Raw genomic sequence first — 27,004 nt, 5'->3', positions numbered from 1 at the left:
GTAATCAGTTAATTACTTTCATCTTATGATTGATAACCTACATAAAAAAGCTATATTATATTGACTAAAATAACACAATAAATAGTAAAAAATTAAACCATAAAACACTCAAGAAATAATATATATTTTTTAGTATCAATATTTTTTTATTTTTTTTTATTTATTTCCATACAGCTCACTGGATATATATTTTGAGATGAACTGATTCTTGAGCTAAATGTAAAAATAGGTGGAATAATGTGTTTTAGAAATATTAAATATAATATATATATATATATATATATATATATATATATATATATATATTTATATATTTATATATAATATTTTACTATATTAAAATGAAATACTATGACAATATCGGCTATGGTAGTGATATCTGCAACTAACACCTGTCCACAGTCTGAGATGCTTCTGCAGCACCAGTCGAACCCCTGCATAATGGACAATGCTGGGAAGACGCCATTGGACCTGGCTTGTGAATTCGGCCGTGTTGGGGTGAGTCACACGCTGCTTTTTTTTGGTACTGTTAAATCACTTCTATATCTTTTTGTTTGTGTCTGTAATTGGCATTTGTGTGTGTGTGTGTGGTCTTCCGTTTGCCCTGCAGGTGGTCCAGCTGCTGCTGAGCAGTAACATGTGTGCAGCTCTGTTGGAGCCCAAACCCGGAGACTCGACTGATCCCAACGGCACCAGCCCACTGCATCTCGCTGCCAAGAACGGACACATCGACATCATCAGGTGAGCGCTCTGAGCCCCAAGACTCGGGTGGAAAGACAGGATGCGTGGCTTGAATGCTTTTCTAAGAATAGAAGTCACACCTCCAGTCCGCCTTTCTAGATCTCAGGCTGTCTGTGCCGGGTCGATGTTGCACCTTTGTTTACCAGACACTGAAAGTAAATCAGGTCACCTTTTCTAGCCACTAAAACATATATATAAGAAAACTTGGTGACACTTTACAATATGTTTTGTTGTTAACATTGGTTACTGCATTAGGTGTCATGAATTAACAATATGCAAAAGATTTGGTTACACTTTATTTATTTATTTATTTATTTTTTAACCCACCTCCACCCCCCCTTCGGAGGACAACTTTATTTTATTTGTATTTTTTTGTAAGGCAATATATTTTTTTAAGTACATACATACACAATATGTTACATTCAAATTACATTTATATTCAGTGCATTTAACTGTTGTCCTACCATAACCTTTCACCATGTTTTAGTAAGACCCTGGATCCTTATAAGGGCATGGGGGATTAAAGCACCACATACAGAGTGAAACACATAACACCTAAAACACAACAAGGTGACAGACAGACAACAGAAGGAAATGAGACGGGACAATATCAGGGCGGAAAAAAACTGTACAGTTGACAGACGCTGGGACATATTATTAGTAATTGGGTAGATTGATTAGTGATTTACATTAGGTGGTCACAATTACGTTGTTAAAAGGGGTTGGAAAATATGTTATGCATAAGTGTAGAAAGTGTATGCCTATTTTTTATGTGTAAAGAGGTAGCTGCAGGGGCAAAAAAAAAAAAAAAAAAAAACGTAAAAGAGATAGGAAGAGTGTGGTATTACAAAGCGTAGAAGAGAGGTGTATGTCTGCTAATGTACTCGGTTTGTAGTTAGGTTTTTGTTACATTTAGAAATGTTAGAAAAGAAGACCTGGGGCCCTATTTTAACGATCTGAAACGCAAGTGTCAAAGCGCAATGCGCAAGTAACTTTGTGGGTAACTTTGTTAAGTAACTTTGTAAAAATTGTGTTGGCGGATCCCGGCGCTGTTGCTATTTTCCCGGCGGGATAAATGACTATTGCGCCTGGCGCAAATCTAAAAGGGGTTGGTCTGAAGTAGCTTCATTATTCATAGGTGTGGTTTGGGCGTAACGTGAAATAAACCAATCAGAGCGTCCTCTCACATTCCCTTTAAGAGCCGGCGCGCTTGTTCCACGGCGGATCGCTATTATAACGGTGGATTTGCTAGCGCACGCCAGGAGCGGTTCACAGCCGAGGAGACCGACGTTCTCGTCAGGGCCGTAAAACTCAGAGAAGTGACATTGGGGATGATGGGAGAAACCCACCCAAATTAGCTTCGGTTAAACAGGCGTATAATTTGGGTAAATGTGTAGCCTAATCTAGAATTTAAAAAAAAAATCTAGATAGATCTTTTCCACATCTTCACGGACACAACAATGATTTCCCTCGTGTGCTAATATTTTTCCTTGTAATAATGTATGATTTGCAAAAATGAAAACTGCTGCGTCTGTTTAGATTAGAGAATCAAAGTGGATGCGCGTTAACACGCTACATTATGGCCAAGCACGCGCCCTTAAAATACCATATCACTAACGCGCAACGCGCCACTGTCTTTAGACTGTTTTTTTTCCTGGTCAGTGGCGCAATTGCTTTCTAAAAATGGAAAATAGCACCAGGGAACTTTTGCGCCGGAACACGCCTCCTCTTTGCGCCGAACCGCCTCCGCGAGCGCAAGTTCATTCCCTAATTTACCGACGTGCGTCTGTGGAGGGAAAAGTCCGCTGTGCGCGGGTGCAAAATAGGAATGATACATGCGTCGGTGTTCAAAGTCAATTGCGCTGGGTGCCAGATAGGGCCCCAGGTGTCTTCAAAGGCTGACATTTTCTTTCCTCTGTTTTCATTATGTTTTTCCATAGAAATATATTCTAAAATTAAATTAGTCCAATGATTAATGTTGCAAAATTTCTTAGATTTCCAATTTTGGAGGACTACTTTCTTAGCAAGAACTAGAGAGATGAGCAACGGATTCCTGAATTTTTGCAGGATGTGGATTTCAGAGATGTCACCAAGGAGACAGAGTGTTGGAGACGATGGGATTGTGTAGCTCAGGATGGTAGACAGTGTCTCAGTGACCGTAATCCGGAAAGAGTAAACTGGTTGTCAGAGCCACATGGCATGTAAATAGTACCTAAAGTGCATTGTGTGAACACATGCTTGTGTTTACTAGGCCCATTTTGAACATTTTACTTTGGGTGATGTGAGTTCTATGAATGACTTTATATTGTATAAGCTGGAGGTTTGTGTTAGCAGTCATGGAAGAGGTGTTCTTACTGATTTGTTCCCAGAAATCAGGGGTGGGAGAGAAAGCCAGGTCAAATTCCCACTTGGTAGATGGGAGTGTTATTGTTGTATTTAGGTTGGAAATTATTATATATATTTGAGAGGTTAATTTTTTTAGGTTATTGATTGTTACACTTTATTTTAAGGTGACGAGGTTACATTGTACTTACTCAAATAAGAACTGATTAATATCAATTAACTACATGTACTTACTATAGAGTTACGGTTTGGTTGAGGGTTGTTAATTGTAATTATGCATAATTTACTGTTCTTACTATAGTAAGTACATGTAGAAACATGTAACTACGTCACCCTTAAGAAAGTTTTACCAAAGATTTTCACATTATTTATTAATCTAGGTTAATTTGTAACTAATTTAATTTGTATATTATTATTAATATTATTCTTACCAATAATAATAATAAATATGCAGTTATACAATAATTTGTGTTCGTTCATAATACATTCATTATTGTTTATTTCTAAAGGCTAACTTGAAATGTTAAAAATGTACAAGTAGAATGTGGTATATGTAGAAATTAGCATTTACATTTGATGCTCTGAAGGGAAGGGTTCATATCCAACACATACTGAAATTCTTTAACAGAAGCATTGCATGTTTTTCATGAGACAGTCAGAAGCTGTTGGCGGGAATTGCGCCTCATATATTACGGGCGAATATACATCACACAATGGAATTTCTCGTAAGGCATCTGTAAACCTGTTGTTTGTGTGAAAGGAAATTTTACAGCCCACAGCAGCACGGCGTAAGAAACGATCCAGATTCTCTCTGTGGCATCAACACCCAGAGGAATGCTTTCAATTTCAGAGATCGTGTGTATTGATTAAAACCTGCAGCAGTTCTGGGATGAGACAGGAAAGTTGGAGTGAAATTAAGAAAGGACACTCGAATCATTTATCATTGTGAAGAGAAAATCAAAATGATGTCCTGTGTTATGAATTTACATGTTCAAATTTGTTTTCTTATAAGGCTGTTTACGTCCTCAATATGTGTTTACATATGCTGTCACAATCAAGGTGAAGCAGGTTTAGTCGAGCTAGTCTTCACCTGTCAAGCCTACATGTCCAAATAGTATACTTAACTGAATTTTTAAAGGATTAAATACACGTTGCACGTCACTTATGTCTTTCAGAGTGTACACACAACGACAAGGCCAGTTGATAAAGCCTGCATGTAACCAGACTGGTTACATTTACATGATTTTATACAAAGCAACTTGCATTGCATTCAAACTATACATCTTTTCAGTTCTTTTCAGTTCAACGCCATGACCTTGGCGTTGCTAGCGCCTCTTCTGTTTGAGCGACATGAGCTAGATTTCAGTAATACTAAAGCTTTTACATGAAAATTTAAGATTTATTGCTTTAGACTGAAATTTAACTTTTTAAAACGGTCTCAATTTTAAAATGAATTTAAATGCACTTGGGGACCTTTCTCATGTGTTTTTGAGTTTAAAACTGCAAGACGCAGGGCAGTGAAATGAAAGAAAAGTAAGGTATGTTTTTTTAAAGGTTGTTCTTTAACTTGAACGCCACATTTTTGAACGCATATCATCCACGAGACGCTGCAGAAGACAAGATCAGAATGATCAAATATGTCTGCCTGGAATGCAGAAAGGTGCTTGGATTATATTGTGATTGCAGTGTTATTTGCTTAAATTTTGAGATGAATCGCAAAAAAGTATTTTGATAAATGAACTGTCCTATTTTTATGCAATTTTGCATCACATGTACATTTATTTTGTTAAGGAAACCAAAAAAAGGTCATTTGTATTGTACTTTGAATCACTCTGCATTTGATCTAAACCAGCACTTTTCATTTTAAGAGCTAAGAAAGTTGTTTTAGTCATGGTCATAAACACAATCAAAACAATGTAACATGTACTGGAGCTCTGGGATGGAAATGTAGATGGGGGAGGGAAAAGCCTACATTATATTAATGGAAGTTGACTTCATGATCCATTGGTGTGATGTGACGCTGGGACACACTGTGTGTGTTTGAGTGTTAATGGATCCATGTGCTTGCTGAAGTGAGACTCTGCAGACACTTATGCTAATGAGCAGCCAATGAGCATGTGATGATGATGCAGGCAGCGTGTGCAGGCAGAAGCGCTGGATTTACTGCCGCTCATGAGAGAGGATGGGAAACAGTCAGTCACCCAACATGTAATACAATATCCATCGTGTTCAACAAAGCCATTTCTGCACCACTGGAATCAAACGGAATTGCAAAACCAGTAATTCCCCAAGCCATTGTTTGGACGAAGGAGTCCAGTTGTCCATACTCTGAAGTACACTATTCTGGGGGCAAATTTATATATATTTTTTTTCATTGATGGCCCTTGAGTGTAAAAGTGTAATAGGCTGTAATTAACACTACACCAGAGTTATGAAATACATAATTACATATTATCTGAAATATATATATTTTATATAAAATTATTTTATTTCATTTTAGCCACTGCTTTACTGAGTATTTCATTTTCACACTCACCCATTTTGACTGAGCCGTTGATAGTTGTGTGCGTGTGTTATGAGATCTGAGCATTATCAGAACTGGCCTGGAGCTCAGAAATCAGCTAATTAGAGAAACCCTTTGATGAGCTATAAGTCAATTATCATGTGACTTCCCACTGCATTATCATATAAATGCCCAAAGGTCCTCATGCAACTATTTACATTGAATGAGAAATCCATTGCTCCAGATCTCGGCTCAGCCATGCATTTCGTGCATCAACATACAAGCCCAAGTGAGTTATAAACTGGACAAGTGGTGTCCTCAGCATTAGCTGCCGTATCTGTCCACAACCAGCTGCACCTGCTTGTGATGAAGGGCATCTTTCCTTCTTTCCACTGGGAACATGAGCATGGTTGAGGGTGCACGTACCCGGCTGTATTCCTAAGGGTGTGCCAGGCCCCATCCACTCCCTAATACAACACACTGCCATCCATCATTGTGACAGCCAGACCTCCTCCATGATCAGACAGAGATGAGAGGAAGATCAGAGGTGTTCTGCGCTGTCCTGCCTTTGTACCATGCGAATGCTACACTGCACGTCAGACATTTTGCTGGACAACAGTTACACATTAATCACAATGCATCATATACCCAAATGTTCCATATACAGTATGATTTATTTATATAAAACAAATTTTAGTCTTACTTTTCCTTTTTTTCCAGTGGGTATCTAAAATTAAACTGCTTTTAAACGTAAACTCTCTGGTTGTGATTATGATGATGATGAACAGTTTCAGTCTCAAGCCCTGAGGAACTATCAGAACTATCAGTGCAGTTGTCAATAAGGATCAATACTCTGTGTCAATACAGATGTCAGCATGTGGCTGTTTGTCATTGTATATTCTAGTGCAGTATAAAAAAACAATAATAAAAAATACAAAACCAGAAAAAATACTAAAAATGTAATTACATTGAAAATCAAAATGAAATCAAAATGAAGTGCATAAACTGTAATAATTTCATTTAGAAATGGATGTTAGACCGACGTATTTAACCGTTGCGCTCGGTTCTCGCGTCTTTTGCAGCATCTCACGCATGACACCGCGTTCTAAAAACGCTCCGCTCGAGTTAAAAGATATCCAACTTTTAAAAAACGCGTCTCCAGACCTTGCTTTTTTCCCCTCATTCCAATGACCTGCATCTCACATTTTTAACAGAAAAAACACGTTCTGTGTGAACCGGCCCTTATTCTCACCAGGGCTGCATTTATTTGATCAAAAACACAGTAAAAACTGTAATATTGTGAAATATTATTACAGTTTAAAATAACTGTTTGAATATATTTCAAAATGTAATTTATTCCTGTGATGTCAAAGCTGAATTTTCAGCAGCATTACTCCAGTCTTAATAATAATTAATAATAATTTGTTACATTTATATAGCGCTTTTTCTGGGTCCTCAAAGTGCTTCACATATGGAAGGGGGAATCTCCTCAACCACCACAAATGTGCAGCATCCACCTGGATGATGCGACGGCAGCCATATTGCACCAGAACGCCCACCACACACCAGCTTACTGGTGGAGAGGAGACAGAGTGATGAAGCCAATCAGTATATGGGGATGATTAGGAGGCCATGATGGACAGAGGACAAGGGGCAAACTTGGCCAGGATGCCGGGGTTACACCCCTACTCTTTATCAGTCTTCAGTGTCACATGCATGGTCCTTCAGAAATCATTCTAATATGATGATTTGCTGCTCAAGAAACATGTATTATTATTATTATTATCAGTGTTGAAAACTGCTTAACATTTTTGTTGAAACTGTGATACACTACCATTCAAAAGTTTGGGGTGAGTAACAAACAAACTGTGAATTGAAAAACTATTCGACTTGGTCAGTGTGTCAGAAAGGAACATGTGATGGTCAGGTCTATCACTGCGCATTGACACACATCATTAATTAACCTGACTGAATTTCTAAGTGTTGCAGTGCCACACATTAGATGTGCCCACACAGCACCCACACCTCCCTCTCTCACCAATCCAGCAGAGTCCAGCTCTGATCAGCCTGGAGCTAATTATAGGCCATGTGCATGTGCAGGTTACAGCAACAGTGTGGGCTATCGCAAGGCTGTTAATTACATCATTAATCCAGTAACCCTAGAGGCCGTACACATTGGACAACCCTAAACAGTCAGATTGATGAAGTGAGGGAAAATATGAAAGCAGGCTTCATTTGTTGTTCATATCTGTGAAAGAAATGGATCATGGCACCTCCAACCAAAGCCATTACCTTCATATTAAAACACTGTCTCCTAAACTTAATATCATGTACCTGTGTTAAAGCTCTCATATATTTAATTAACACAGGTGACGTGTGTGGCCATTTGCCCACTAGTTGAAAAACTATGGTTTCCGGTGTGGGCCCATGCTAAGTGACGCATGGCTCAGCAGCACACAGTCAGACCAATGTGTGCTCACCCAGCCAGTCAATATGCTTTTTAATCTCCTGTGTTTTCCAAGAGGGGTCGAGCACGAGAGGGCATTATGTGAAGCTAAAAAGGGTTATTTTGATAGCTAATTATAGTGGAGGTGTCTGATACCGCGCCAGGGCCTAGTTCTCTGCTCTCACCCCGTTTCCCATCCTCCTCTCTGAAGCCATGACTCAGGCCACCTGTGTCTGCTGATGTCCCGCTGCCGTAATTGAATTTACTCTAGTGTCAGAAGGTCATGCTCTATTTAATTGAGGTTTTTCAGTCTTCAGGAGGCTGATTTTTGGGGGGAGCAATTTGCAGTACTTACAAGTTTAAAGGAACACTCCGACTTTTTGGGACTTTAGCCTATTCAACTTATCCCCCAGAGTTAGATAAGTCCATACATACCTTTTTCATCTCCGTGCGTGCTATAAGTCTGTTTGACGCACCCACCGCTAGCCTAGCTTAGCACAAAGACTGGATGTAAATGGTTGCAGCTAGCATAGACTTATAGCACGCACGGAGATGAAAAAGGTATGTATGGACTTATCTAACTCTGGGGGATAAGGTGAATAGGCTAAAGTCCCAAAAAGTCGGAGTGTTCCTTTAACATAATTACATGGCTCTCTGGAATATTTGATTCTGATTGGTCAAATGTGGCATGCTGCTGTCAAATATTTTATTTAATGATAACTAAACTGTATATTCTACTCCAATCGCATATACTGCCTCTCTTATTTCTCTGTGGTTTCTTTTTCTCGCATAATAATATTGTGTAAGAATGGTGTGAAATAACATTTTATTAACTAATTCATGACTATTTATTTATCTTGTAAGTAGCTGTATAATCAGGCTAATGTAAAGTACAGCCAGCTGGTTATGATTGCATAATAAACCTCATCAGGAAGATGATCACTGATGACTTTATATTATCCCTCACATAAGTGCTGGCAACATGAGGACAATAATAACAAGCTTAAAATTGAGCAGTTTGATCACAGTGGTTTTCAGTGGTTGTGTCATTCTAATTGTATCCACTCTCAATAGACTGCTGATCCAGGCGGGCATCGATATCAACAGGCAGACCAAAGCGGGCACTGCCCTTCACGAGGCTGCACTGTGTGGGAAGACTGACGTAGTGCGCCTCCTGCTGGATGTAAGTAGACATTGATAGAGAAACTTTATTGATCCCTGAAGGGAATTTAGTGCACAACAGCAGCAACACAGCAGCCTAATAAAATAACATCACTAATTTATAGTTGTCAGTAAGCACCAACATTCATTTACTGATGGATTTACCCACACTGATTGTGATAACATTGATTTGTAATAAAGTATTAATAGTATACCTGACCGTTATACCTCAGGTTACATAATTGTCTGAATCCAACGCTAGTGAACAGTCCACTTATTTAGTCTTGTCTAGCTCATTTGTGTGATATGGTTTCCTGCAGATTTGGCCCGTTAAGAGGTCTATTTTTTAACTAGTCCATCTCCTGAAAAGGTTGGATATCCACTGCCCTATCCCAACACTATGCATTGAATTACTTAGAATAGTGAATTGTTTAGAAGTGGCTAGAGTTTTTAGTCTCATATACCCTCTTATCTAAATGGTACGTAAAAAGATCAAACTTCTGTCTCATTGAAAAACATTTCTACCATGTTAGTCAATTGGATCCCAAACATGATCTAATATTGCCTTATCCTTCTTCTCCCTACAGAGTGGCATCAATGCAGCAGTGAGAAACACATTCAGCCAGACAGCGCTGGATATCGTCTATCAGTTCACTGCTACACAGGCCAGCCGGGAAATCAAGCAGATGCTACGAGGTCAGAAAATTGGAGGGCAATAAAACGGAAGACTTTATTTTTCTATTTTTATATATCACATATGTATTCATGTATATATGTTTATAAGTGATGTGTAGTAGATTATGCTGTTTACAGTATGTCTGCTTATCTCTGTGCAGATGCCTCAGCAGCCTTGCAGGTCAGGGCCCTGAAGGACTACTGCAACAATTACGACCTGACAAGCCTCAACATAAAGGCTGGAGACGTTATCACGGTAATTTTCATAAGACCTGCTCTAAATCAATTCAGGACCTTTGAAAACTGTTCATTTAAACAGTTTGTTTTACTCTCATGTATTATATAGATTTCAAACAGTGTTAAATATGCTGACTATTTAAAAAATTCACAATGTTTGTTTTAATTTTGGTTTACATTATAAATTGTCCTCCACAATAATCCTTTGTAATCATAGTAGTTAGTTCAGTGTACTTTCAGAATTTCTCAACAGAGGGCACTGTTGCCTGTGTTTTTCCTCAGACTGTCAAAAATAATTTAGACACACATCAGCTCTTTCCCAGAGAAAATAGATCTCTTTTTGCTCTATATACGGTATGATATTTGAAATGGTCTAATTCTTTACCTCAGAAATTATCCAGGGTTTAGCGCAAACACAGAACTGCCCCAAATATTTAAACGCTTTACCTGTACTGTCATTTATCGACATACTATCGGTTTATTCTAGGCCTGTTTAGTTACGTTTTTATATGGTTTGAAAGAATGCCCTCACAAAGATAAAACATAAAATAAATAAATTTAAAAACAATTCCCAATATTGGCATATACATGATATATACACTACTAAAATGATTTAAAAGAAAATTAAAACTTTTATTCAGCATAGACACATTAAATTGATAAAAACTGTCTGTTAAAAAATATTTATATTTCAAATAAATGCCATTAATTCAATATTCAATATAATTATATTATTCATTAGAGAATACTAAAATAATAAAATGTAGAATTTTTTATAGAAATTCAAAGCCAAATTAAAAAAACAAACAAACTGGTATATTCAATTGTAATACTATTTTTTACAATATTACTTTTACTGTGTCTTTGATTAAAGAAATGCAGCCTTGGTGAGAATAAGAGACTTCTTTCAAAAACATCTTACCGACTTCAAACTTTTGAACGGTATAGTGTATATAAAATAAAATAAATTAACATTAAAATTATTTCTAATTTCTGCCACTGGTTACTGCTGGCTCATAAACATAAGACTTTAAATGAATTCATTTAATTTTGAAATTACAAAGTATTAAAAGCGCCCAGACAATGTATATTGCCATTATAGATGATGGACGATTATGATTCATTACTCTGTAGGTTCTGGAGCAACATTCAGATGGGAGGTGGAAGGGCTGCATCCATGATAACCGCACAGGGAATGACAGAGTGGGCTACTTCCCCTCCAGCATAGTGGAGGTGATCAGTAAGAGGCCTGGGGCTGTGGGTAAGAGACGACAACGGGCGGGTCAGTGCTGCCTCTCACACTCACAGATGCATAAGTAATGCTGCTGAACCTGATTCTGTTTACAGCCAGCTGTTCATGATGCTCATGTGCACTGGATTGAGAGCCAGACAGGGCCATCTGCTTTTGTGGCAACAAAAACAGGGCAAATGTAGAGCTCTTTTCTCATCTCGCAATGTAGTAGTTCATGCTGTCAGGGGGGAAAAAAGCTGGTCATTAATAGTACCTTAAATAGTGGCCTTGCCTCCATCCATACATTGACAGAACAGCAGATCTCATTGGATTGAACCCTTTGGGTCTATTTACATTTGCTATTTTCACAAAACGCTCTTCTGTCACTTCGACACTCAAACATTGGTCAGTGTTGCGCTCACTATATTGCAAATAACGGTCCATTTTTTTCACTGTTATTTTTTCATTGATGGAACAGATACAGTGTCACCAGATAAATATTAGTGTGGGTTACATCTAGATCTTAGTTCAAATTGGCCAATAAGTACCTCTTCATAAAGAGAAGAGAAGAGAAGAGAAGAGAAGAGAAGAGAAGAGAAGAGAAGAGAAGAGAAGAGAAGAGAAGAGAAGAGAAGAGAAGAGTAGAGAAGAGAAGAGATTAAATAGATATTTAGATTGTCACTCATTGGAAGAATCATTGGGCAACAGAACACTTTTTTGTGCACTCATGCAGGTGCATATGATCCATACAGTGCGCTCTTTCCATTCAATGGGTTTATGTCCGGTTGATATCTCAGCAGGGGTCTAATCTGTGTGTTCATTGTGTCTCATGCTTCACTAAGTATCCATGTCTGTGTCTCTGCATCTGCTGCTCGGTCTCCTCCACTCCATCCACATTTCTGTGCGCTTTTTAGAACTCCTTTCTTATAGTTTTTATGAAAGAAAAAAACATTGTTGATATATTTTCTGTTATATGAATGTAATTAGTGAAGGAGGACAACTATCTCAAACAAGCCCTGCTGTGCTCATAGCGAACATAAATGGTCAAATTACACACTCTCGCACACCCACCCTCCCACACACAGAGTCACGCTTACTAAACTTCTCTTTGAGAAGGCAGCTCTACAGTATTTCTCCTCAGGCACTTACAGAGACAAATATTTGTGTTCTACTACAAGCACCAGATCATTTCATTTCACTAACCTTGCATTTGCACACATCACCTCTATTTCAAATGTACATTATAAAAATATCATTCATCCTTGAAGAAATAGTTATTGCCATTTGCCCGAACAGCTCGAAGTGAAAAACAAGCGTTTTCTTCCTTTTAATTTGTCTTTTATGGTTTTTCCGTTTAGAATTTTGTGATTGGTTGTGATTTTTGTGTTGGGTTAATTTGCTTTCCCTCTCTTATGTGTAATTGTTTTGTTTGTTGTGGTGGTGGTGGTGGTTGCTGTGTTGTCGTATCTAGGTTCATGGAGTACAGTCACTTGTACCCAACAGTATCAAAAGATACAGCTCTGTGCGCCGGTGTGCGGCCCCGTGTCGCCCGCCGTTGCCATGGTGAATGGGGACTCGTATCATGAGATTCATATCCTGCCGCCTCCTCCACCTCCGCCACCACATTCCCATCTGCCACTTTTCACTTCCTTTGGCTATAACAGGTCCCCAAACACCTCAGGAGAGCCGCACAGTGGACAAGGTACAGATCCCCTAATCTGTCTCCACTGTATTATTATTATTATTTATTATTGTTGTTATTATTATTCACAAAGCTTTAAGGAATGTGTTAAATCACAGTATTTTTCATTGAAATATCTGAATACAAAAAATGATCAATTAGTTCCACTAATTCCTTAAAGTTTTCTGAAATTATTTTTCTGAAAATTATTATTTCTGAACTTTACTTTTAATTTCGTTTTATTTTCTGACATTATTTTGGTTGTTGATTTCTTTTAGAGGCCAAGAATGATCAAGATTTGGCTAGTAAGTTCCTTTAACCAGCACAAAAGAGGTTTATGGGCCTCTCTTTGTTGAAGCTGTTATCTCTCCTCTTTTACCCCTAAATTTCCCTGATCTTGGTATTTTCCCTCTCTGTGATGACCACACTTTGGATTTGCTCCACTGCCCCTGTCAACCGTTCACTCGTACACGTGACCAATAGGGAATGCGCAGCCAGCCTCTCACCCCTCCATACCTGCATCTCTGCACAGCCATTTGTCCGTCACTGAACATCTGTCTGTTTCAACTCTCCTTCGTCTCAACTCTGCTAATCTGTCCATTCATACTAACTCTGATCCTTTCAGCAATGTGTATCAAACCCAACTTTGATATTGGTACGGGGCATGAAGATATTCTTATGTTCTCTGGATCACCTTAAATTGTAATATAAATATGTCTGTTTTAGTTGTAAATGATCAGTAATCATCAGGCCCACATGGAATCTGTGCCCAGCAGAATTTGAATGGTGGACATAGTAAAACATTTTGACTAATCTAATTTATTTTCCTGCTCACTCCCTGTAAAATGTTTGAATCCATTCTGAAGAATTGTGCAGATTTTCTCTTAAAAACAGCAAAACAAATTGCACATTCTGTCTGGGCCTGGGAATCGTAAAACAAACCTAAAGGGACAGTTACAATTCTGTCATAATTCACTCGCCATTATGTTGTTCCAAACCTGAGTTTTTTCTTCTGTGGAACATAAAAAATATATATATTCTTTTTTTACACACAATGAAAGTCAGTGGAGCCCAAAACAACTCGTGCATTGTATGGACAAAAACAGTTTTAGAACAATATTTTATTTTGTGTTCACAAAAGAAAATCACACAGTACAGGTGGCAGAAAACATTATGGCATAATTTTCATCTTTAGGTGAATTATTCCTTTAACAACATTATAGTCTGGTGAGACGGTCTCTCTTCAATGATTAGAGACCATTGCCATAAGATGTTATTGCATTTATTTGTATTTAAACACATTTACGTACACTTGTGGTTTGATGTCTTTGGAGTCCCTAATGAACTATGCTCCTGTAATGCACTGCAACTCCTCTTGTTGTTAAACCTATTTACATATATAATCATATATCTCTGTATATATTATATATGTTCTACCTATGTGTATGTGTAAATCAAGGCATATATATATGTATATACACATATATACAGTACATGTTTCTTCTTATATATTTCATGTACCTCTGTATATAAATGTTCATATATATTTGTTTTAGATATACAGTATATATATGCGTGATTGCCTTGTGTGTGTGTTTGAAAGAGAGAGAGTGAGGTTTGTGGTCAAACAGACTGCTAAAGCACATACATACAGTTAAGATTTCCTCTTGCCTGACCTGTCCAGAAAACCTCTGATCCCGAGCAGGTGGCCAAGCCAGGGCGCAGTTAATGGTGGTTTCTGTGTTAAAGGTTCTCGCGGCTCAGACTCCAGTCCACATGGCTCACCCACCACAGCCGGTGGTCCCCAGGGCGGCAGCAGCGAAGAGATCTGGGTGCTGCGCAAGCCTGTGGCAGGTAACAGCAGGACTGCCCCTTCCTCGTCCTCCTCTTCCTCTTCTCATGACTCCTCCTGCTTTGCCACGCTCCTGGTGCAGCTGCTGTACGCCTGAACTCAGAAACCTCCTCAGTTGCAGGCGTGTAGGCCCATTGAAAGGCTCTCATTCGCTCTGTTACAGTAACATCCGTGGAATCGTTCCCTCAAGAGCACACGTAGACAATCCACAGATGTGTCTGTACCCCTGTGGCAAACTGCATTTTCAATGAATGCAGTGTGGGCCTGAGTGTGTTTGTATTAGTGACTAACATGTCTTGTGTCCATCAATCACCTGGTCTTTCACCATTGTTATGTAAGTCTCTGTCATCCCGTGTATCAGATCAGTGCATTGCAGAGGGGAAGTTCATAGTGGTGTGATTGGAGCAATCGTGGTGGTATGGTCCAATGAGGCTGACTGTGTTTGTGTATGTGTTTGCTGGGGGCTTGTTGTTCCAGGTGGAGACCGCAGCAGTGTGGGCAGTTCAGGGAGTGTGGCCAGTGCCCGATCCTCTGGTAGTGGACAGAGCGCAGGCAGCAGCAATATCCTTCACGCACAGGCAGAGGGAGTCAAGGTGAGCTATCTGACATGCAAAGTGACACAACTTCAATTGTGGTTTGAGAAGATACCTGAAAGAACTGCCTTATTTGTTGTTTGTCATTCATTTTAGAAGCCTCTTATATATTGCCAGTATTACTAGGTGTATTACAATCTCTGAAAAAAAGAAGAAGGTCATAACATCCTAAGATGAACAGCCTTGTCAAGTTCAGTCATCTATAAGCCCTAACCAGCCCAAGATGATCTACAAGGCCAACCTTGAGCCCATTTCCTGGTAGTACACCTGAACCAGCTTGAATGGATTAAAAAACATAAATAATGAGCTTCAGCTCCAGCTAGAAAACATTTAAAACCAGCTACCATCTAGTCTTCCAGACCAAATAAGGTGGATCAAGATGATTTACAAGGTCGAAGCAGTCCAGCTAAACCAGCTTGGACCATCTAACCACCTTAAAAGACCTCCCAACAAACGAATCTACCATCCCTAACCAGGTTGACCAAGATGGTTTATGAGGTCAACCTTAACCCCATTAGCTGGTAGTCCATCTAAGTCAGCTTGGACCTGACCAAAAAATAATCAGCTTCAACCAGCTACCTTGAGGGGATGGTTTTAGCTGAATTTTCCAGCAGGACCTTTAATACATCAGAGAAGAACCTGTTACTCAGTCTCACAAAGCTTTGTTCTTTAATAAGGGGGTGCACTTGAGGTCCAATTTGCATAGTCTGCATTGATATTTGTATGTTATTTCTTGATCTGATGAGCTTTGTTTATCCTGTAGCTTCTGGCCACGGTTTTGTCACAGTCTGCCAAAGCTAAAGAACACCTGCTGGAGCAGACAAAGTCTTTGGAACACCCTTCTCATGCTTCCAGCAACAAAGGTTAGTGGGAATTTCAAAGGTTTCAAAAGGTTTCATATGAGAGTATCTTGTCACAAAGAAGTCTCTCCATTTTTTTTTTCACAAATAAAAGATTTGGCTACTTTTTTGTGCCAGATGGTTGCACTAATTGCTGTGGGTGGTAGCATCACAAAGATCTGATTGGCTAAATGAGTAGTTAGTCAAAAAACATAACAGGGATTGGTTGTGTAATAGCAATGCTCCAATGTGTATGAATGATCTCATGGTCCTTCTAGGATCTTCCTCACGGAGTCAGAGTTTGTCAAGCTGTCCACTCCATGAGCAGCCGTATGGGGAGGCGGTGTCCCAGAGAAAAGGGGAGGCGCTGCCTGAGGGGAAGGTAAGGAGACTCCTACTCAAAACACACTGTCCCGTTACCTTTCCTTAAACAAGCATACACTCTCACACACACACATGCATATAGATGCACTGGCATCTGCACATCCAGGATGCTTTCCCAGCACTTCCTCTCACAGCTGGCCTCATCGGTATTACGCGCTCTCGGTTGTCGTCAGGACACGGTGAGTGGGCTTTTCCGCAGGCTTCCGTACATGCTGTCCTCAGTTTCAGGCTTCTATCAACTGCTCTGTCTGATACTGCTGTCTAATATTGACGGCGATTCCTTTCACTGTGATCTTTTCTGATCATTCATTTCATTTTATTTGCTACATTTCCACCAAAGTCCATTCCAAATTTGTTTTTTTTGCCTTATTTTCAGTAATTTTCACCTTTTGATTTCTTTTCAGAGAGTACCCAACAATGTAGAAGTGTGTTTTAAATGTGGAGTGATATGGTAATTGGGGCAGGATCAAGATTTAGTCTGTCTATATTGAGACTTGAAGAACAGCTATAGGGTAAATTTTATTATTACACTGATATTTTTCTAGACATTTTTTATTTTTTAACACAATACCAACAAAATATGACACAGTAGAGGTATTACTTTATCTCATTAAATGAGATTGTATGTTGCAAATTGGTAATGCATATCTGACCCTCGCAGTTTTTGATCAGCTGATCAGAAATTCTGCCATGAAGTCATATAACAGAGAAATATGGCTGCCATATATTTCCCAGCAGGACTTTTGAGCTGCTGAGTAGAGCTGCTCCATGCTGGACTTGTGGACTAAGGGCCATCTGTTCAAAACAGCCATATTTTCTCTGCTGCCCAACTCCCTTTTTACAGTACATCCTCCTACTTCCAGGGAAATGGCATTCCAAAGCAGAAACTGTATGGCCACTACTTTTTAGGGTTCAGAAAGGAGAGTCCTTATTTGCTAAAGCTTTGTCCCTTGTTACCAGAGCAGGTACCTGGAGCAATAGTAATCCTGGAAAAATAGGGTGGACCTTTTAGCTATTTATGAACTTATAAAGTTTAGTGAAGCTGTGACATTGGTCATTGGCTCATTTGTTGTCCTGGGGTCTGGTCCATTTTCGGCCACGGGACCCAAACAGTGATAGACTGCCACCCATCTTCTCTTCTAGAGCTCAGAGGCTGTTATCGAATGGCTGAGTGAATTTCAGCTGCAGGTCTACGCTCCAAACTTCATCAGCGCCGGCTATGACATTCCTACAATTAGCCGAATGACCCCAGAGGTAAGAGTTGTCCCCCCCCCCCCCCCCCCCCACACCTCCTTAAGCCACCCTAAACTATTTACGTCACTCCCCTCTTCCCTAAATGTAACACTCACATACCCACCCAAAGCACAGAAAAGAAGCAGTCAGAAGATAAAAACAAATCAACCAAAAAAACTCTTCTTGGATTTTGAAGTGAAATGGCTTGCAATGAGTCTGAACTTGGTACATAAAGCCAGGGGCATGGCTCATAGAGGCTTTATGAGACTCGTGGCAAAGGATGGAAATATCTCACCCAGAACCCCCTCCACCCCCAGACATTGTTGCTGTTGTGGTTATCAGATGTGTCTCCTATTATGTTATATTGGTATCTTGATGACCCACATAATAACTTAAGCATATGTACATGCTTTTGTGAGCTATGTATTTATGTGCATATTAAAATTAAAGCATTTAATCACATGCTTTTTTCATTTGCAAATATTTTACTATTAATGGTAATTTCATGAATTTTCACTAAAATTCGATTTGTAATTTCAAATATTTTACTAATTTGAACTGAACTAAATTGTTACTAAAACTGAAATTAATCTTTGAGCAATTAGAATTCCTGGAACCAAACGTATCTACCATACTTAATTACATTAAACCACTGCCTTCATGAGATTTACATATTATTATTGCTGAAAGCAGAATTAACAAGGGTATTTGGTTTAAAAACCATGGATATGTTCAATTAGGTTCGATTTTGTTTGGGGGTACTCTGAAAAGGCTTCTTTTCCTCACTTGCTCCTGGTATTATTTGATTATTTTCCCTTTCCCATTTTTTTTCATCAGCTTCTGTCATCTTTTTTGTGTATGTAATGTAATGTTTATAGAATATGCACCACTTGGTTAAGTGTGTATGTGTGTACAAAGGTCTTGGGGTTCTTGAATGTGATTGGTTATGGATCTGATGGATTCTGGGACTCATATATGTATTTTCAGGATTTAACAGCTATTGGAGTAACCAAACCAGGACATCGAAAGAAGATAACTTCAGAGATAAATAAGCTCAGTGTTAATGAGTGGCTGCCTGACCAAAAACCGGTGGGTTTAACAAGTGCAGACACACAGAAACACACACACAAAACATTGGGTTTCCATGTTTTATGGGGACTTTCCATAGACGTATTGATTTTTATACAGTACCTATACAATCTGTATAGATACCCTAACCCTAAACACAACCCTCACAAAAAAACTTCCTGCATTTTAACATTTTCAAAATACATAGTATAATGTGTAAATAATACATTTAGGAAAGCATTTAAATACATTTAAAAGCTGTGACCAAAAAATGTCACCACACTATATAACATTTCTGGTATTACTATTTTGTCCCCACAACGTAGGAATACCTGAGCACACACATACACACGCACCCAGATGTAATTTGTTTTTATATGTATTTAATCTGTAGGCGAGTCTTGGAGAATGGTTATCCATGATTGGGTTGAGCCAATATCACCAAATTTTAGTCAAAAATGGCTATGAGAACATTGACTTTATCACTGACATAACATGGGAGGACCTTCAGGAGATTGGCATTACAAAACTTGGTAAGATAGAAAGTGGACTGGGATCCATAATCTTTCTACTTCAAAATGATTACACATAAAACTTCTCTTTTTTACCAAACTGCATAGGCCATGTTGGTTTACAGTACTTCTCTAACCAAATTTGCGTAGGACACCAGAAGAAGCTTATGCTTGCAGTGAAGAAGCTGGCTGAGATCCAGAAGGCCTCTGATGGTCGTAACGCATTGCGTAAAAAGCCCCCCCCAGCCTCTCAGGAAGTGATGGCAATTGAGAGCCCACCCCATGACAGCGGAGAGTGTATGTCTCCTAAAATGAGCACTTTCCAGGACAGTGAACTGAGCGGGGAATTACAGGCAGCTCTTAAACACCCTGCTGATGTGCAGGACGGCACAGAGGTGAGAACCAACAGTGGTCCTGGAGCACAGCACCGAGCCCGCAGTCTGCATGAGAACAGCATGAATAAGAGCCGAGACACAGAGGAGCCTAGCGGGCCACCCAGAAAGGAGGCACGTACCATGCGCCAGAGCAGCCAAGGAGGTCAGAGAAGTGTCTCATCGGCGCAACCAAAACCACGTCAGTCTTATCCCCAAGGTGCAGGACCACCCTATACTCCACCACAAACACCCACCAAAATGAAGCCTCCCACCTCACAAACGATGAGCAACCCACCGGGTAAACCAAAACCTAGTCCTCAGCTGCTTCAGCAGACAGAGAAGCCCATGACACCTCGTGCTCACCCCCAATCTCCCACTCAAATGTCCCATCCACACCCAGCTGCCCAGCCTGTGGAAACCATGGAAGCTGCACCCCAAGGAGCTGCTGTCTCAGTGCCACTCCTGTGCCTGCCACCAGATGGCGACGAAGCTTGCGACGAATATGGTCTGCCTAAAAAACGTGCCCACAGCCTGAATCGATATGCTTTGTCTGATGGTGAGCAGGAGCGCGACGAACTGAATGTGACAGATTCAGGAGGAAAGTATGCCACAGTACAGCACCGAGTGGGTCGCAGTAACTCAATGAAAGGGCAGGCAGAAAAGAATGTCAACCGAAGCCAGTCCTTTGCACTCAGGCAGAAGAAGAAAGGTCCTCCTCCACCTCCCCCTAAACGCTCTAGTTCTGCTATCTCAAGCTCCAGCAGTAATCTGGCTGAAGTGCCCAAGGAGACAAGCAGTGGACCTCTTTTGGATGTTCCCTATCAACCACAAAGACGTGCTAGTGACCTGGGTGGCACTGTAGACACAGGCAGTGTAGGAACTGTGAGGAGCATTGCGGCCATGTTGGAAATGTCCTCTATTGGTGGGGGTGCCAAGGGTCTTGCTTCACAGAAATCTCCAGGTCACTATCTGCAGGTAAGGTGATTGTCAGTACCCCCTTGGGATGATACTCAGCATTTTTTTTCATAAAAATGTCTGTTAGCAAAATCTGTCGTAGTAAAACATGATTGTTTCTCTACAGGTGGTTTCTGCTGGAACAAAGCACCGTGATGCCATTGGACTGGATGGGGAAGTAGTGAACCGTCGCAGGACCATTAGTGGGCCTGTCAGTGAGTTAGTAGCTGCTGCTAAGCGAGGACCAGAGCCAGTCCAGGATAGGCAACGCACTGAACCCCAGCCAAGCTCTAGTGGGAGTTCAGCAGAGAACCTTCCGTTTGCTGAGGATGGAAACCTTACCATCAAACAAAGACCTAGACAGGGAAAGGATGAGGCTGAGGAGGGCCTAGAAATGGCATACTCTTTACCCCAGGAAGACCTTTCATGTGTGGATGCCACAGCCTCGCTGAAAAGAAGGGTCCAGAGCACCAAGCAGCAGCCAAATGGCACCAAGTTCCTGCTCACAGAGTCAAATACGGTTAAGCGCCGCCCCAAAAGCAAAGACAAAGATGCAGAGGAACAACAGGATGGGCATATGCACGTACCATATGAGAATGGGACTGGCACCATTAAAAGACGCCCTGTATCAGAGGTGACCGTTTCAGAGCAGCCCCGGCCACAGGAACATCCTGAGAACTCACCCCGTCGGGACAGTCCAGACCTGGAAGGCCATGTCACCGAGAGTGCCCCTCGTAAGTCCGTCAAGCCTCCAGTGTCTCCCAAACCTGTTCTGGCCCAGCACATGAAGAAACAAGGACCACCGGCTGCCATCACCAAGAAAGCCCCATTTCCTGGACCAACTGGGGCACCTGGCAGCCCAGGTACTACACAGTGCGGGCCTTTCACTTGCCCTGTCTTTTCACAATTATGTGAGTATCCCGTAAAGCCTTGTAACGTTTAAACCTTGTTGAATCAAAGTCCGCTCAGTCAGTCTCTCTTCCCGTCTCTCTTCCTATCTCTTTTCTATTCTAATTACAGTTGAAGGAAAGAAAGTACCTCCTCCGATTTCACCAAAACCTACACCTCCTCCCACAGCTCCCAAACCATCCAAGAATGTTCTGCAGTCTTTAAATGCGACACCTAATCCCACTCCCACACACTCTCCAGCCAAGCAGACTGTCACCAGAATGCCCAGTACAGCTTCTGCCCAGACCAACCACCCTGTCAAGGCTACAACCCCACTAGCTTTGAGTGCGCAGACCCCACACACACCCCAGTCTCCTCACACCCCACACACACCTCAGTCTCCTCACACCCCACAGACACCTCAGACACCCCAAACCCCACAGACGCCCCAAACTCCCACAACCCCCATCCCTACACCCCCACCTGTGAAGCCTCCTCGCTCCTCAATCAGTGGGGTATCCATGGACAGTTCAACTGGATCAACATGTGTCGCAGGGGTAGTGACAGCAGATGCAATGCACCAGAAGATAGAGGAGACCAGTGCCTCACTGGCTGCGGCCCTGCTGGCAGTAGAAGAGAAGATTAAGGAGGATGGGCAAAAAGAGTGAGTGTCATGAAACATGCAAAAAAAAATAAGATATCAGTAGCATAATAGACCAGTAGGAATTTACTCTATGATGGCATCTAGTCTGAGGTTAATATTTATTTTCAAGTAGTTACAAATATAATTCAAGTCCTTCAAATAAATTCAGCAGTTTTGAGTCTACATATCAGGCGTAGCGACAGTTCTGGCAGGTCACGTTAGTCAAGCTCAGGGAGCAGGGAGTTCTCGCCCAGATCGGAACCATACCGCCAATCCAAACTGTATGCTAATTGTCAATCGTATTTGACGATAGTGGTCCTGACAGAACTATGGTTATTAAGAAACAGACTTCAAGCAGTTTTCTACCATCGTGCTAAATACAGCGAGTACCAGAATTCTATAGTAATTATTATTTATTTTTATTTTTAAAACTGCCTGTAGCATGTTAGCCAATTTAAACATGAAAAAGCTGAACAGTTGAAGAGGCTTTATATTGGCAAGGCTTCTGTGTATTGACGCAATCTATCATCGATACACCCTGAGGAAACCACCTACCTTTAGTGACAGCGACACCAACTGATCAAATTTGATAACTTTTTTAGTTTTTATTTAACCCTTATTTAACCAGGGAAATCCTTTGAGAACAAGTCTCTTTTGCGAAGGAGCCCTGGCCAAGAAAGCCGCAATAAAAGTTCCACATAAAAAATACAAAATATAACAAATACAATGAACATACAAGACATAATACATTAATAGTACACTGAATCAACCAAAAAATGAATAAATAAATAAATAAAAAAAAATAAAAAAAACATCCCATTGTCACCATAGACTTATCCTAATTTGGGAAGCAGGGACAGGTGCCCATTGTGCCAGCTTCCCGGTACTTTACTAGCCTCTTAAATTGACCAAAGGAGACCAAGTTATCAAGTTTTAATTCATTCTGTAACAGATTCCACGCTGATGGGGCAGAAATTCTAAATGCTTGCTTCCCTAACTCTGTGCGAGCCCTAGGCACAACCAGGTGGAGATTATCATTAGACCGCAGAGAGCGAGTGCTGGCCTTGAAGGACATGAGCCTACATAAATAAGGGGGCAATGTCCCAATGTCCCAACTAAAGGCAGATCTGTTCATAGCTTTTGAATTTATTCTCTTTTAAATTCGCCACTGGGGGTGTTGACCAAATAAATCTATTTAACCTTTGAATTTGCATGTCTTTTTGACCCCACAACTATTGCTTGCAGCTACATTTTTTCTTATTTTTAAAAGATATTTAAGTGTGTGTTTTGATTCACAGCTCAATTACTGAAAACAAGAGCACAGTGAGCATCCTAGACGACATCGGCAGCATGTTCGATGACCTGGCCGATCAGCTGGATGCCATGCTGGAGTGAAGAGCACAGCATGTGTCTCTGTGGCACAACCTCAGGACCCCGGGAGAGCACAAGGGCACAATGACCAACAACATACCCACCTACCCCTTTCTAGTCCTTATCCCTTGCGCCTCTCACCCTCTATTCTCCTGCTCCCTCCCCATTGTCATGAAACACCCGTCTCTCCTCTCTCCCTCCGAGTTGGTTTTGCACAAACCCGAGTTGATGTACCTCAGGACTGGGCAGAAGGCCATCCAGGGCTTTAAACATCAAAGACAGAGCAGAGGGTGGAGAGGCAGAGGTTGGGTTTTAATACATAAAGCTCAACTCTCTGTCCATGGAATATCTCTATCTACCATGAGCAATGAGTAGTAAAATAATAATATGAAAACATTAATTGTATATGAAATAATAGTATGGTATGTGTACATTGTAAGCATGAGGAAAGTTTGTATCTATAAAGAAAAAAATCTCATAGTGAGAGTCATGCATTAGTACAGTTATATATATATATATAAATATAAATATTTTATGTTTTTATTTCATGTTCAATGGTACATACAGTGTTGAAACATTAAGAAATCTATAAAGTTTGATGACAGATATGTGGATTTTTCTATGACTATAATGAAGTTTTAAAACAAAACAAAAAAATAAGGCTGGCTTAAACATCTTGTATGTTTGGCTGTGCTCTGCTGAAGAGTGTTGTGGGCTGTGTTGAATGTAGTGACTGAAGTGGCTGTTTCACCCCCTGCTCTGTGCTTGCTCTGGGCTCTCGCTCTGTGCTGCTGCTGTGACCCTTTATGTTTCCATATACTTTTTGCCTGTGTAAACTCATACATTCCTGCTCCTGCACAGCCTTCTTCCTTCACCTTCCCTCTTTTTCTTTGCCCTCATCATGTGCAGTGTCCTGTGTGCCTTAACGTGAGAGGTGACCTCAGTGCTGCTAACACACACAAGCAAACAGGTTCAAGCTGAGATAGGCCCGATGTCCATGTGAGAGGCATTGCCTTGTGGGAAGGGAGGGGCCTGTGTGCTCTGATTTGGAGACGCGTGACCTCATCCTTGGACATCTCTATGCTTCAGTCATCTGCAGAAAGGGGATACACAGTGTAGGCCTTGAAGTCAAAGTGAATAGCCATTTTACTTCCATGATGTAATGCATTTTCAGGCCATACAGAAAATGTTAGAAAATGTACAATGGGACTTGATTCTGTTCTTTGGCAATTTAAATTAGGTACTGAATACCAAAATAGCTATTTAGCTATTGATTGGCATTATTCAATAGCCTGTGCGCACTAAGTGAAGATTAAGACAAACTCATTTTTCTTAGGAATAAAGTGTCAATAAATTGCTCACAACAAGACCAGGATTGTGCATTAAGAAAGTAAATAGAGTCATGTTGACTTTTACTACATGAGTGACCTGAGAAACACAGGCGAGAACGAGGTACACGGGTCCAGTGATGGTTAGCGGTTTTCGGAAGGTGGGACGTCAGGAAGCACAAAGTGAGAAAGTTGCAAATGTGTGTGTGTGTGTGTGTGTGTGTGAGAGTGGCATAAAACAGCAATCAAAAAGAAACATGCATGTAAGGTGTTATGGACTGACAGTGTAGTGAACTAACAAGGATTTTGCAAACATTAATGTAGCTTGATGCTCAGCATTTCCACCCCCTGGTCAGTGAGCTTGGACAGGTGTGTTTCCACTGGAAGCCTGCATGCAGTCTAATCTCAGCACATTGCGCAGTGGCTGTTTAAGGGTGTGAATGTACCATGGTGTGCCTGCTTTGTATTGCATTCCCCCCAGTATCATCCAGACAGACATTTCCTTAATGACCAAAGTAAGAGCACTAGTCCAAGATGCAATTAAGCTTGGGTCCATAACCTTTTCTGAAAAACATAGCAGTATCTGGGTTAAACATATTCACTGAGACTCTCATTAAGTGACTTTTACAGGGACATATTGAGGGTAGAATGAGTGATGCTTTTACAGTTTGGTCTCTGTGGACATGAGATGTTTCCAGATGCCATGTTCACTCATTCATGGTGAGGGCACAGTTTGCTGTTATGACAGCACCAAACCTCTTGCAAGCCTCTGAATGTCATTATCTCATTGCCAGCAAACTCACAGTCTCTCGTTACTTAACCATCTTTGTTGCCATGACAATCTGCCTGCTCATTATTAGAATCGTCACAGTATCAAACGATCTTAAATGCAATTTAAGAAAGGGCCCAAAGGAAGGGGAACATGAGCAAGAAAAATTGTTGTGTAGGTCCCACAATGCTTTACACACTTTCAGTAGCTCCATATACGCTTAATCCCTTCCCCGGTTCTCAAAAAAAAAGAAAAGAATATTTGTAATATTTAAGTTATTAACAGAGATTATTATAGATGTTTTCACAAAGTATTTAATGATGCAGCATCAAGAGGGCTTGTTGATGAAACTGCAAATATTTGAGACAAACGTGTCTTCTTGGCTCAAAGGGTTTTAAATGAATTGTAAATGGTCATTTTTTTAGAACTCCAGTTTTATTTTTTAAGGTAACTTTTTGTGATAAGTTTTTTGACTGCCATGTCTTCAGATGAAATAAGTTGTATATTATGCAATGTTACGTTTTTTTAAAACATGTATGTGCCTTGTTTTAGTTCTTTTCATTTTGTCTTTCATGTCTGAACAATGTGTAGGGGATATGTGGCCAGTCTCAGCTTTTGTCCACCAGATCTTCAGAATTATATCCCTCTTTGTTGTGGTCTGCTCTGTGGACAGAGTGCAGGTGTCTGGCATGGGAATGGCTTTTATAAAAGCTTTATCACGCCTATCGCTTCAAAGGACTGGGTGTCGATCCAGTGTTAATTGAGTAGTTACAACCCTGTCCCCACTTCTTCTGTGTATATAGCTGGATGTTTGTCACTGTGAAATCATCCTTTTCTTAAACTTGATTTCTCCACTTTAAAGTTCTCATTTCTGTCAGTTTCTTATCGTCATGTTTGCTTCTTTTTTGAATACCAGAGAAGAAAAACAAAAAACAATGAAAAATATTGAAATTCTGAAAACACTGAAGTCAGACTTGTTGTTGGTGCAAGATGTTATTTAATAATGAAAGCTGTTTTCAAATCCATCCTATTTGCAGAGACATTAAAAAAAGAAATCTGCACTGCTCAGTGTGTGCAGGCTGTATATTGTGTTGATGTTCTGCCATTGACTTGTATGATACCTGCTGTGACTGGCATTGGGAACAGTGGTGTGCTTGCAGTGACTGCATCAACAGCCA

At 40.4% G+C, this 27,004-nt stretch overlaps 1 protein-coding gene across 10 annotated transcripts in view; it reads left to right on the top strand.

Annotated features, from left to right (window-relative positions):
- Positions 1 to 24,257, top strand: part of caskin1 (CASK interacting protein 1) — a 97,084-nt gene extending 72,827 nt beyond the window's left edge. Inside the window, exons 5-23 of one of the 10 annotated variants that reach the window (XM_079630465.1) lie at positions 403 to 498; positions 611 to 741; positions 9,108 to 9,216; positions 9,782 to 9,890; positions 10,031 to 10,125; positions 11,241 to 11,367; positions 12,809 to 13,039; positions 13,297 to 13,323; positions 14,768 to 14,872; positions 15,348 to 15,463; positions 16,227 to 16,326; positions 16,581 to 16,684; positions 17,830 to 17,940; positions 18,907 to 19,008; positions 19,382 to 19,520; positions 19,650 to 20,848; positions 20,955 to 21,690; positions 21,848 to 22,379; positions 23,657 to 24,257. In XM_079630465.1, the coding sequence (XP_079486591.1) occupies positions 403 to 498; positions 611 to 741; positions 9,108 to 9,216; positions 9,782 to 9,890; positions 10,031 to 10,125; positions 11,241 to 11,367; positions 12,809 to 13,039; positions 13,297 to 13,323; positions 14,768 to 14,872; positions 15,348 to 15,463; positions 16,227 to 16,326; positions 16,581 to 16,684; positions 17,830 to 17,940; positions 18,907 to 19,008; positions 19,382 to 19,520; positions 19,650 to 20,848; positions 20,955 to 21,690; positions 21,848 to 22,379; positions 23,657 to 23,753 (4,266 nt within the window). In that variant the 3' untranslated portion in view covers positions 23,754 to 24,257. Of the gene's footprint in view, positions 1 to 402; positions 499 to 610; positions 742 to 9,107; positions 9,217 to 9,781; positions 9,891 to 10,030; positions 10,126 to 11,240; positions 11,389 to 12,808; positions 13,040 to 13,296; positions 13,324 to 14,767; positions 14,873 to 15,347; positions 15,464 to 16,226; positions 16,327 to 16,580; positions 16,685 to 17,829; positions 17,941 to 18,906; positions 19,009 to 19,381; positions 19,521 to 19,649; positions 20,849 to 20,954; positions 21,739 to 21,847; positions 22,380 to 23,656 lie in introns of all 10 variants that reach the window. The other 9 variants (XM_079630461.1, XM_079630464.1, XM_079630459.1 and 6 more) reach the window with 9 other exon arrangements.
- The last annotated feature ends 2,747 nt before the right edge of the window (positions 24,258 to 27,004 follow it).

This window comes from Phoxinus phoxinus (genome assembly GCF_949152265.1).
Source record: "Phoxinus phoxinus genome assembly, chromosome: 1".
Classification (NCBI taxonomy): Eukaryota; Metazoa; Chordata; class Actinopteri; order Cypriniformes; family Leuciscidae; genus Phoxinus; species Phoxinus phoxinus.
The sequence above is the reverse complement of the archived record's forward strand: the minus strand, read 5'-3'. Positions and strand labels throughout refer to the sequence as shown.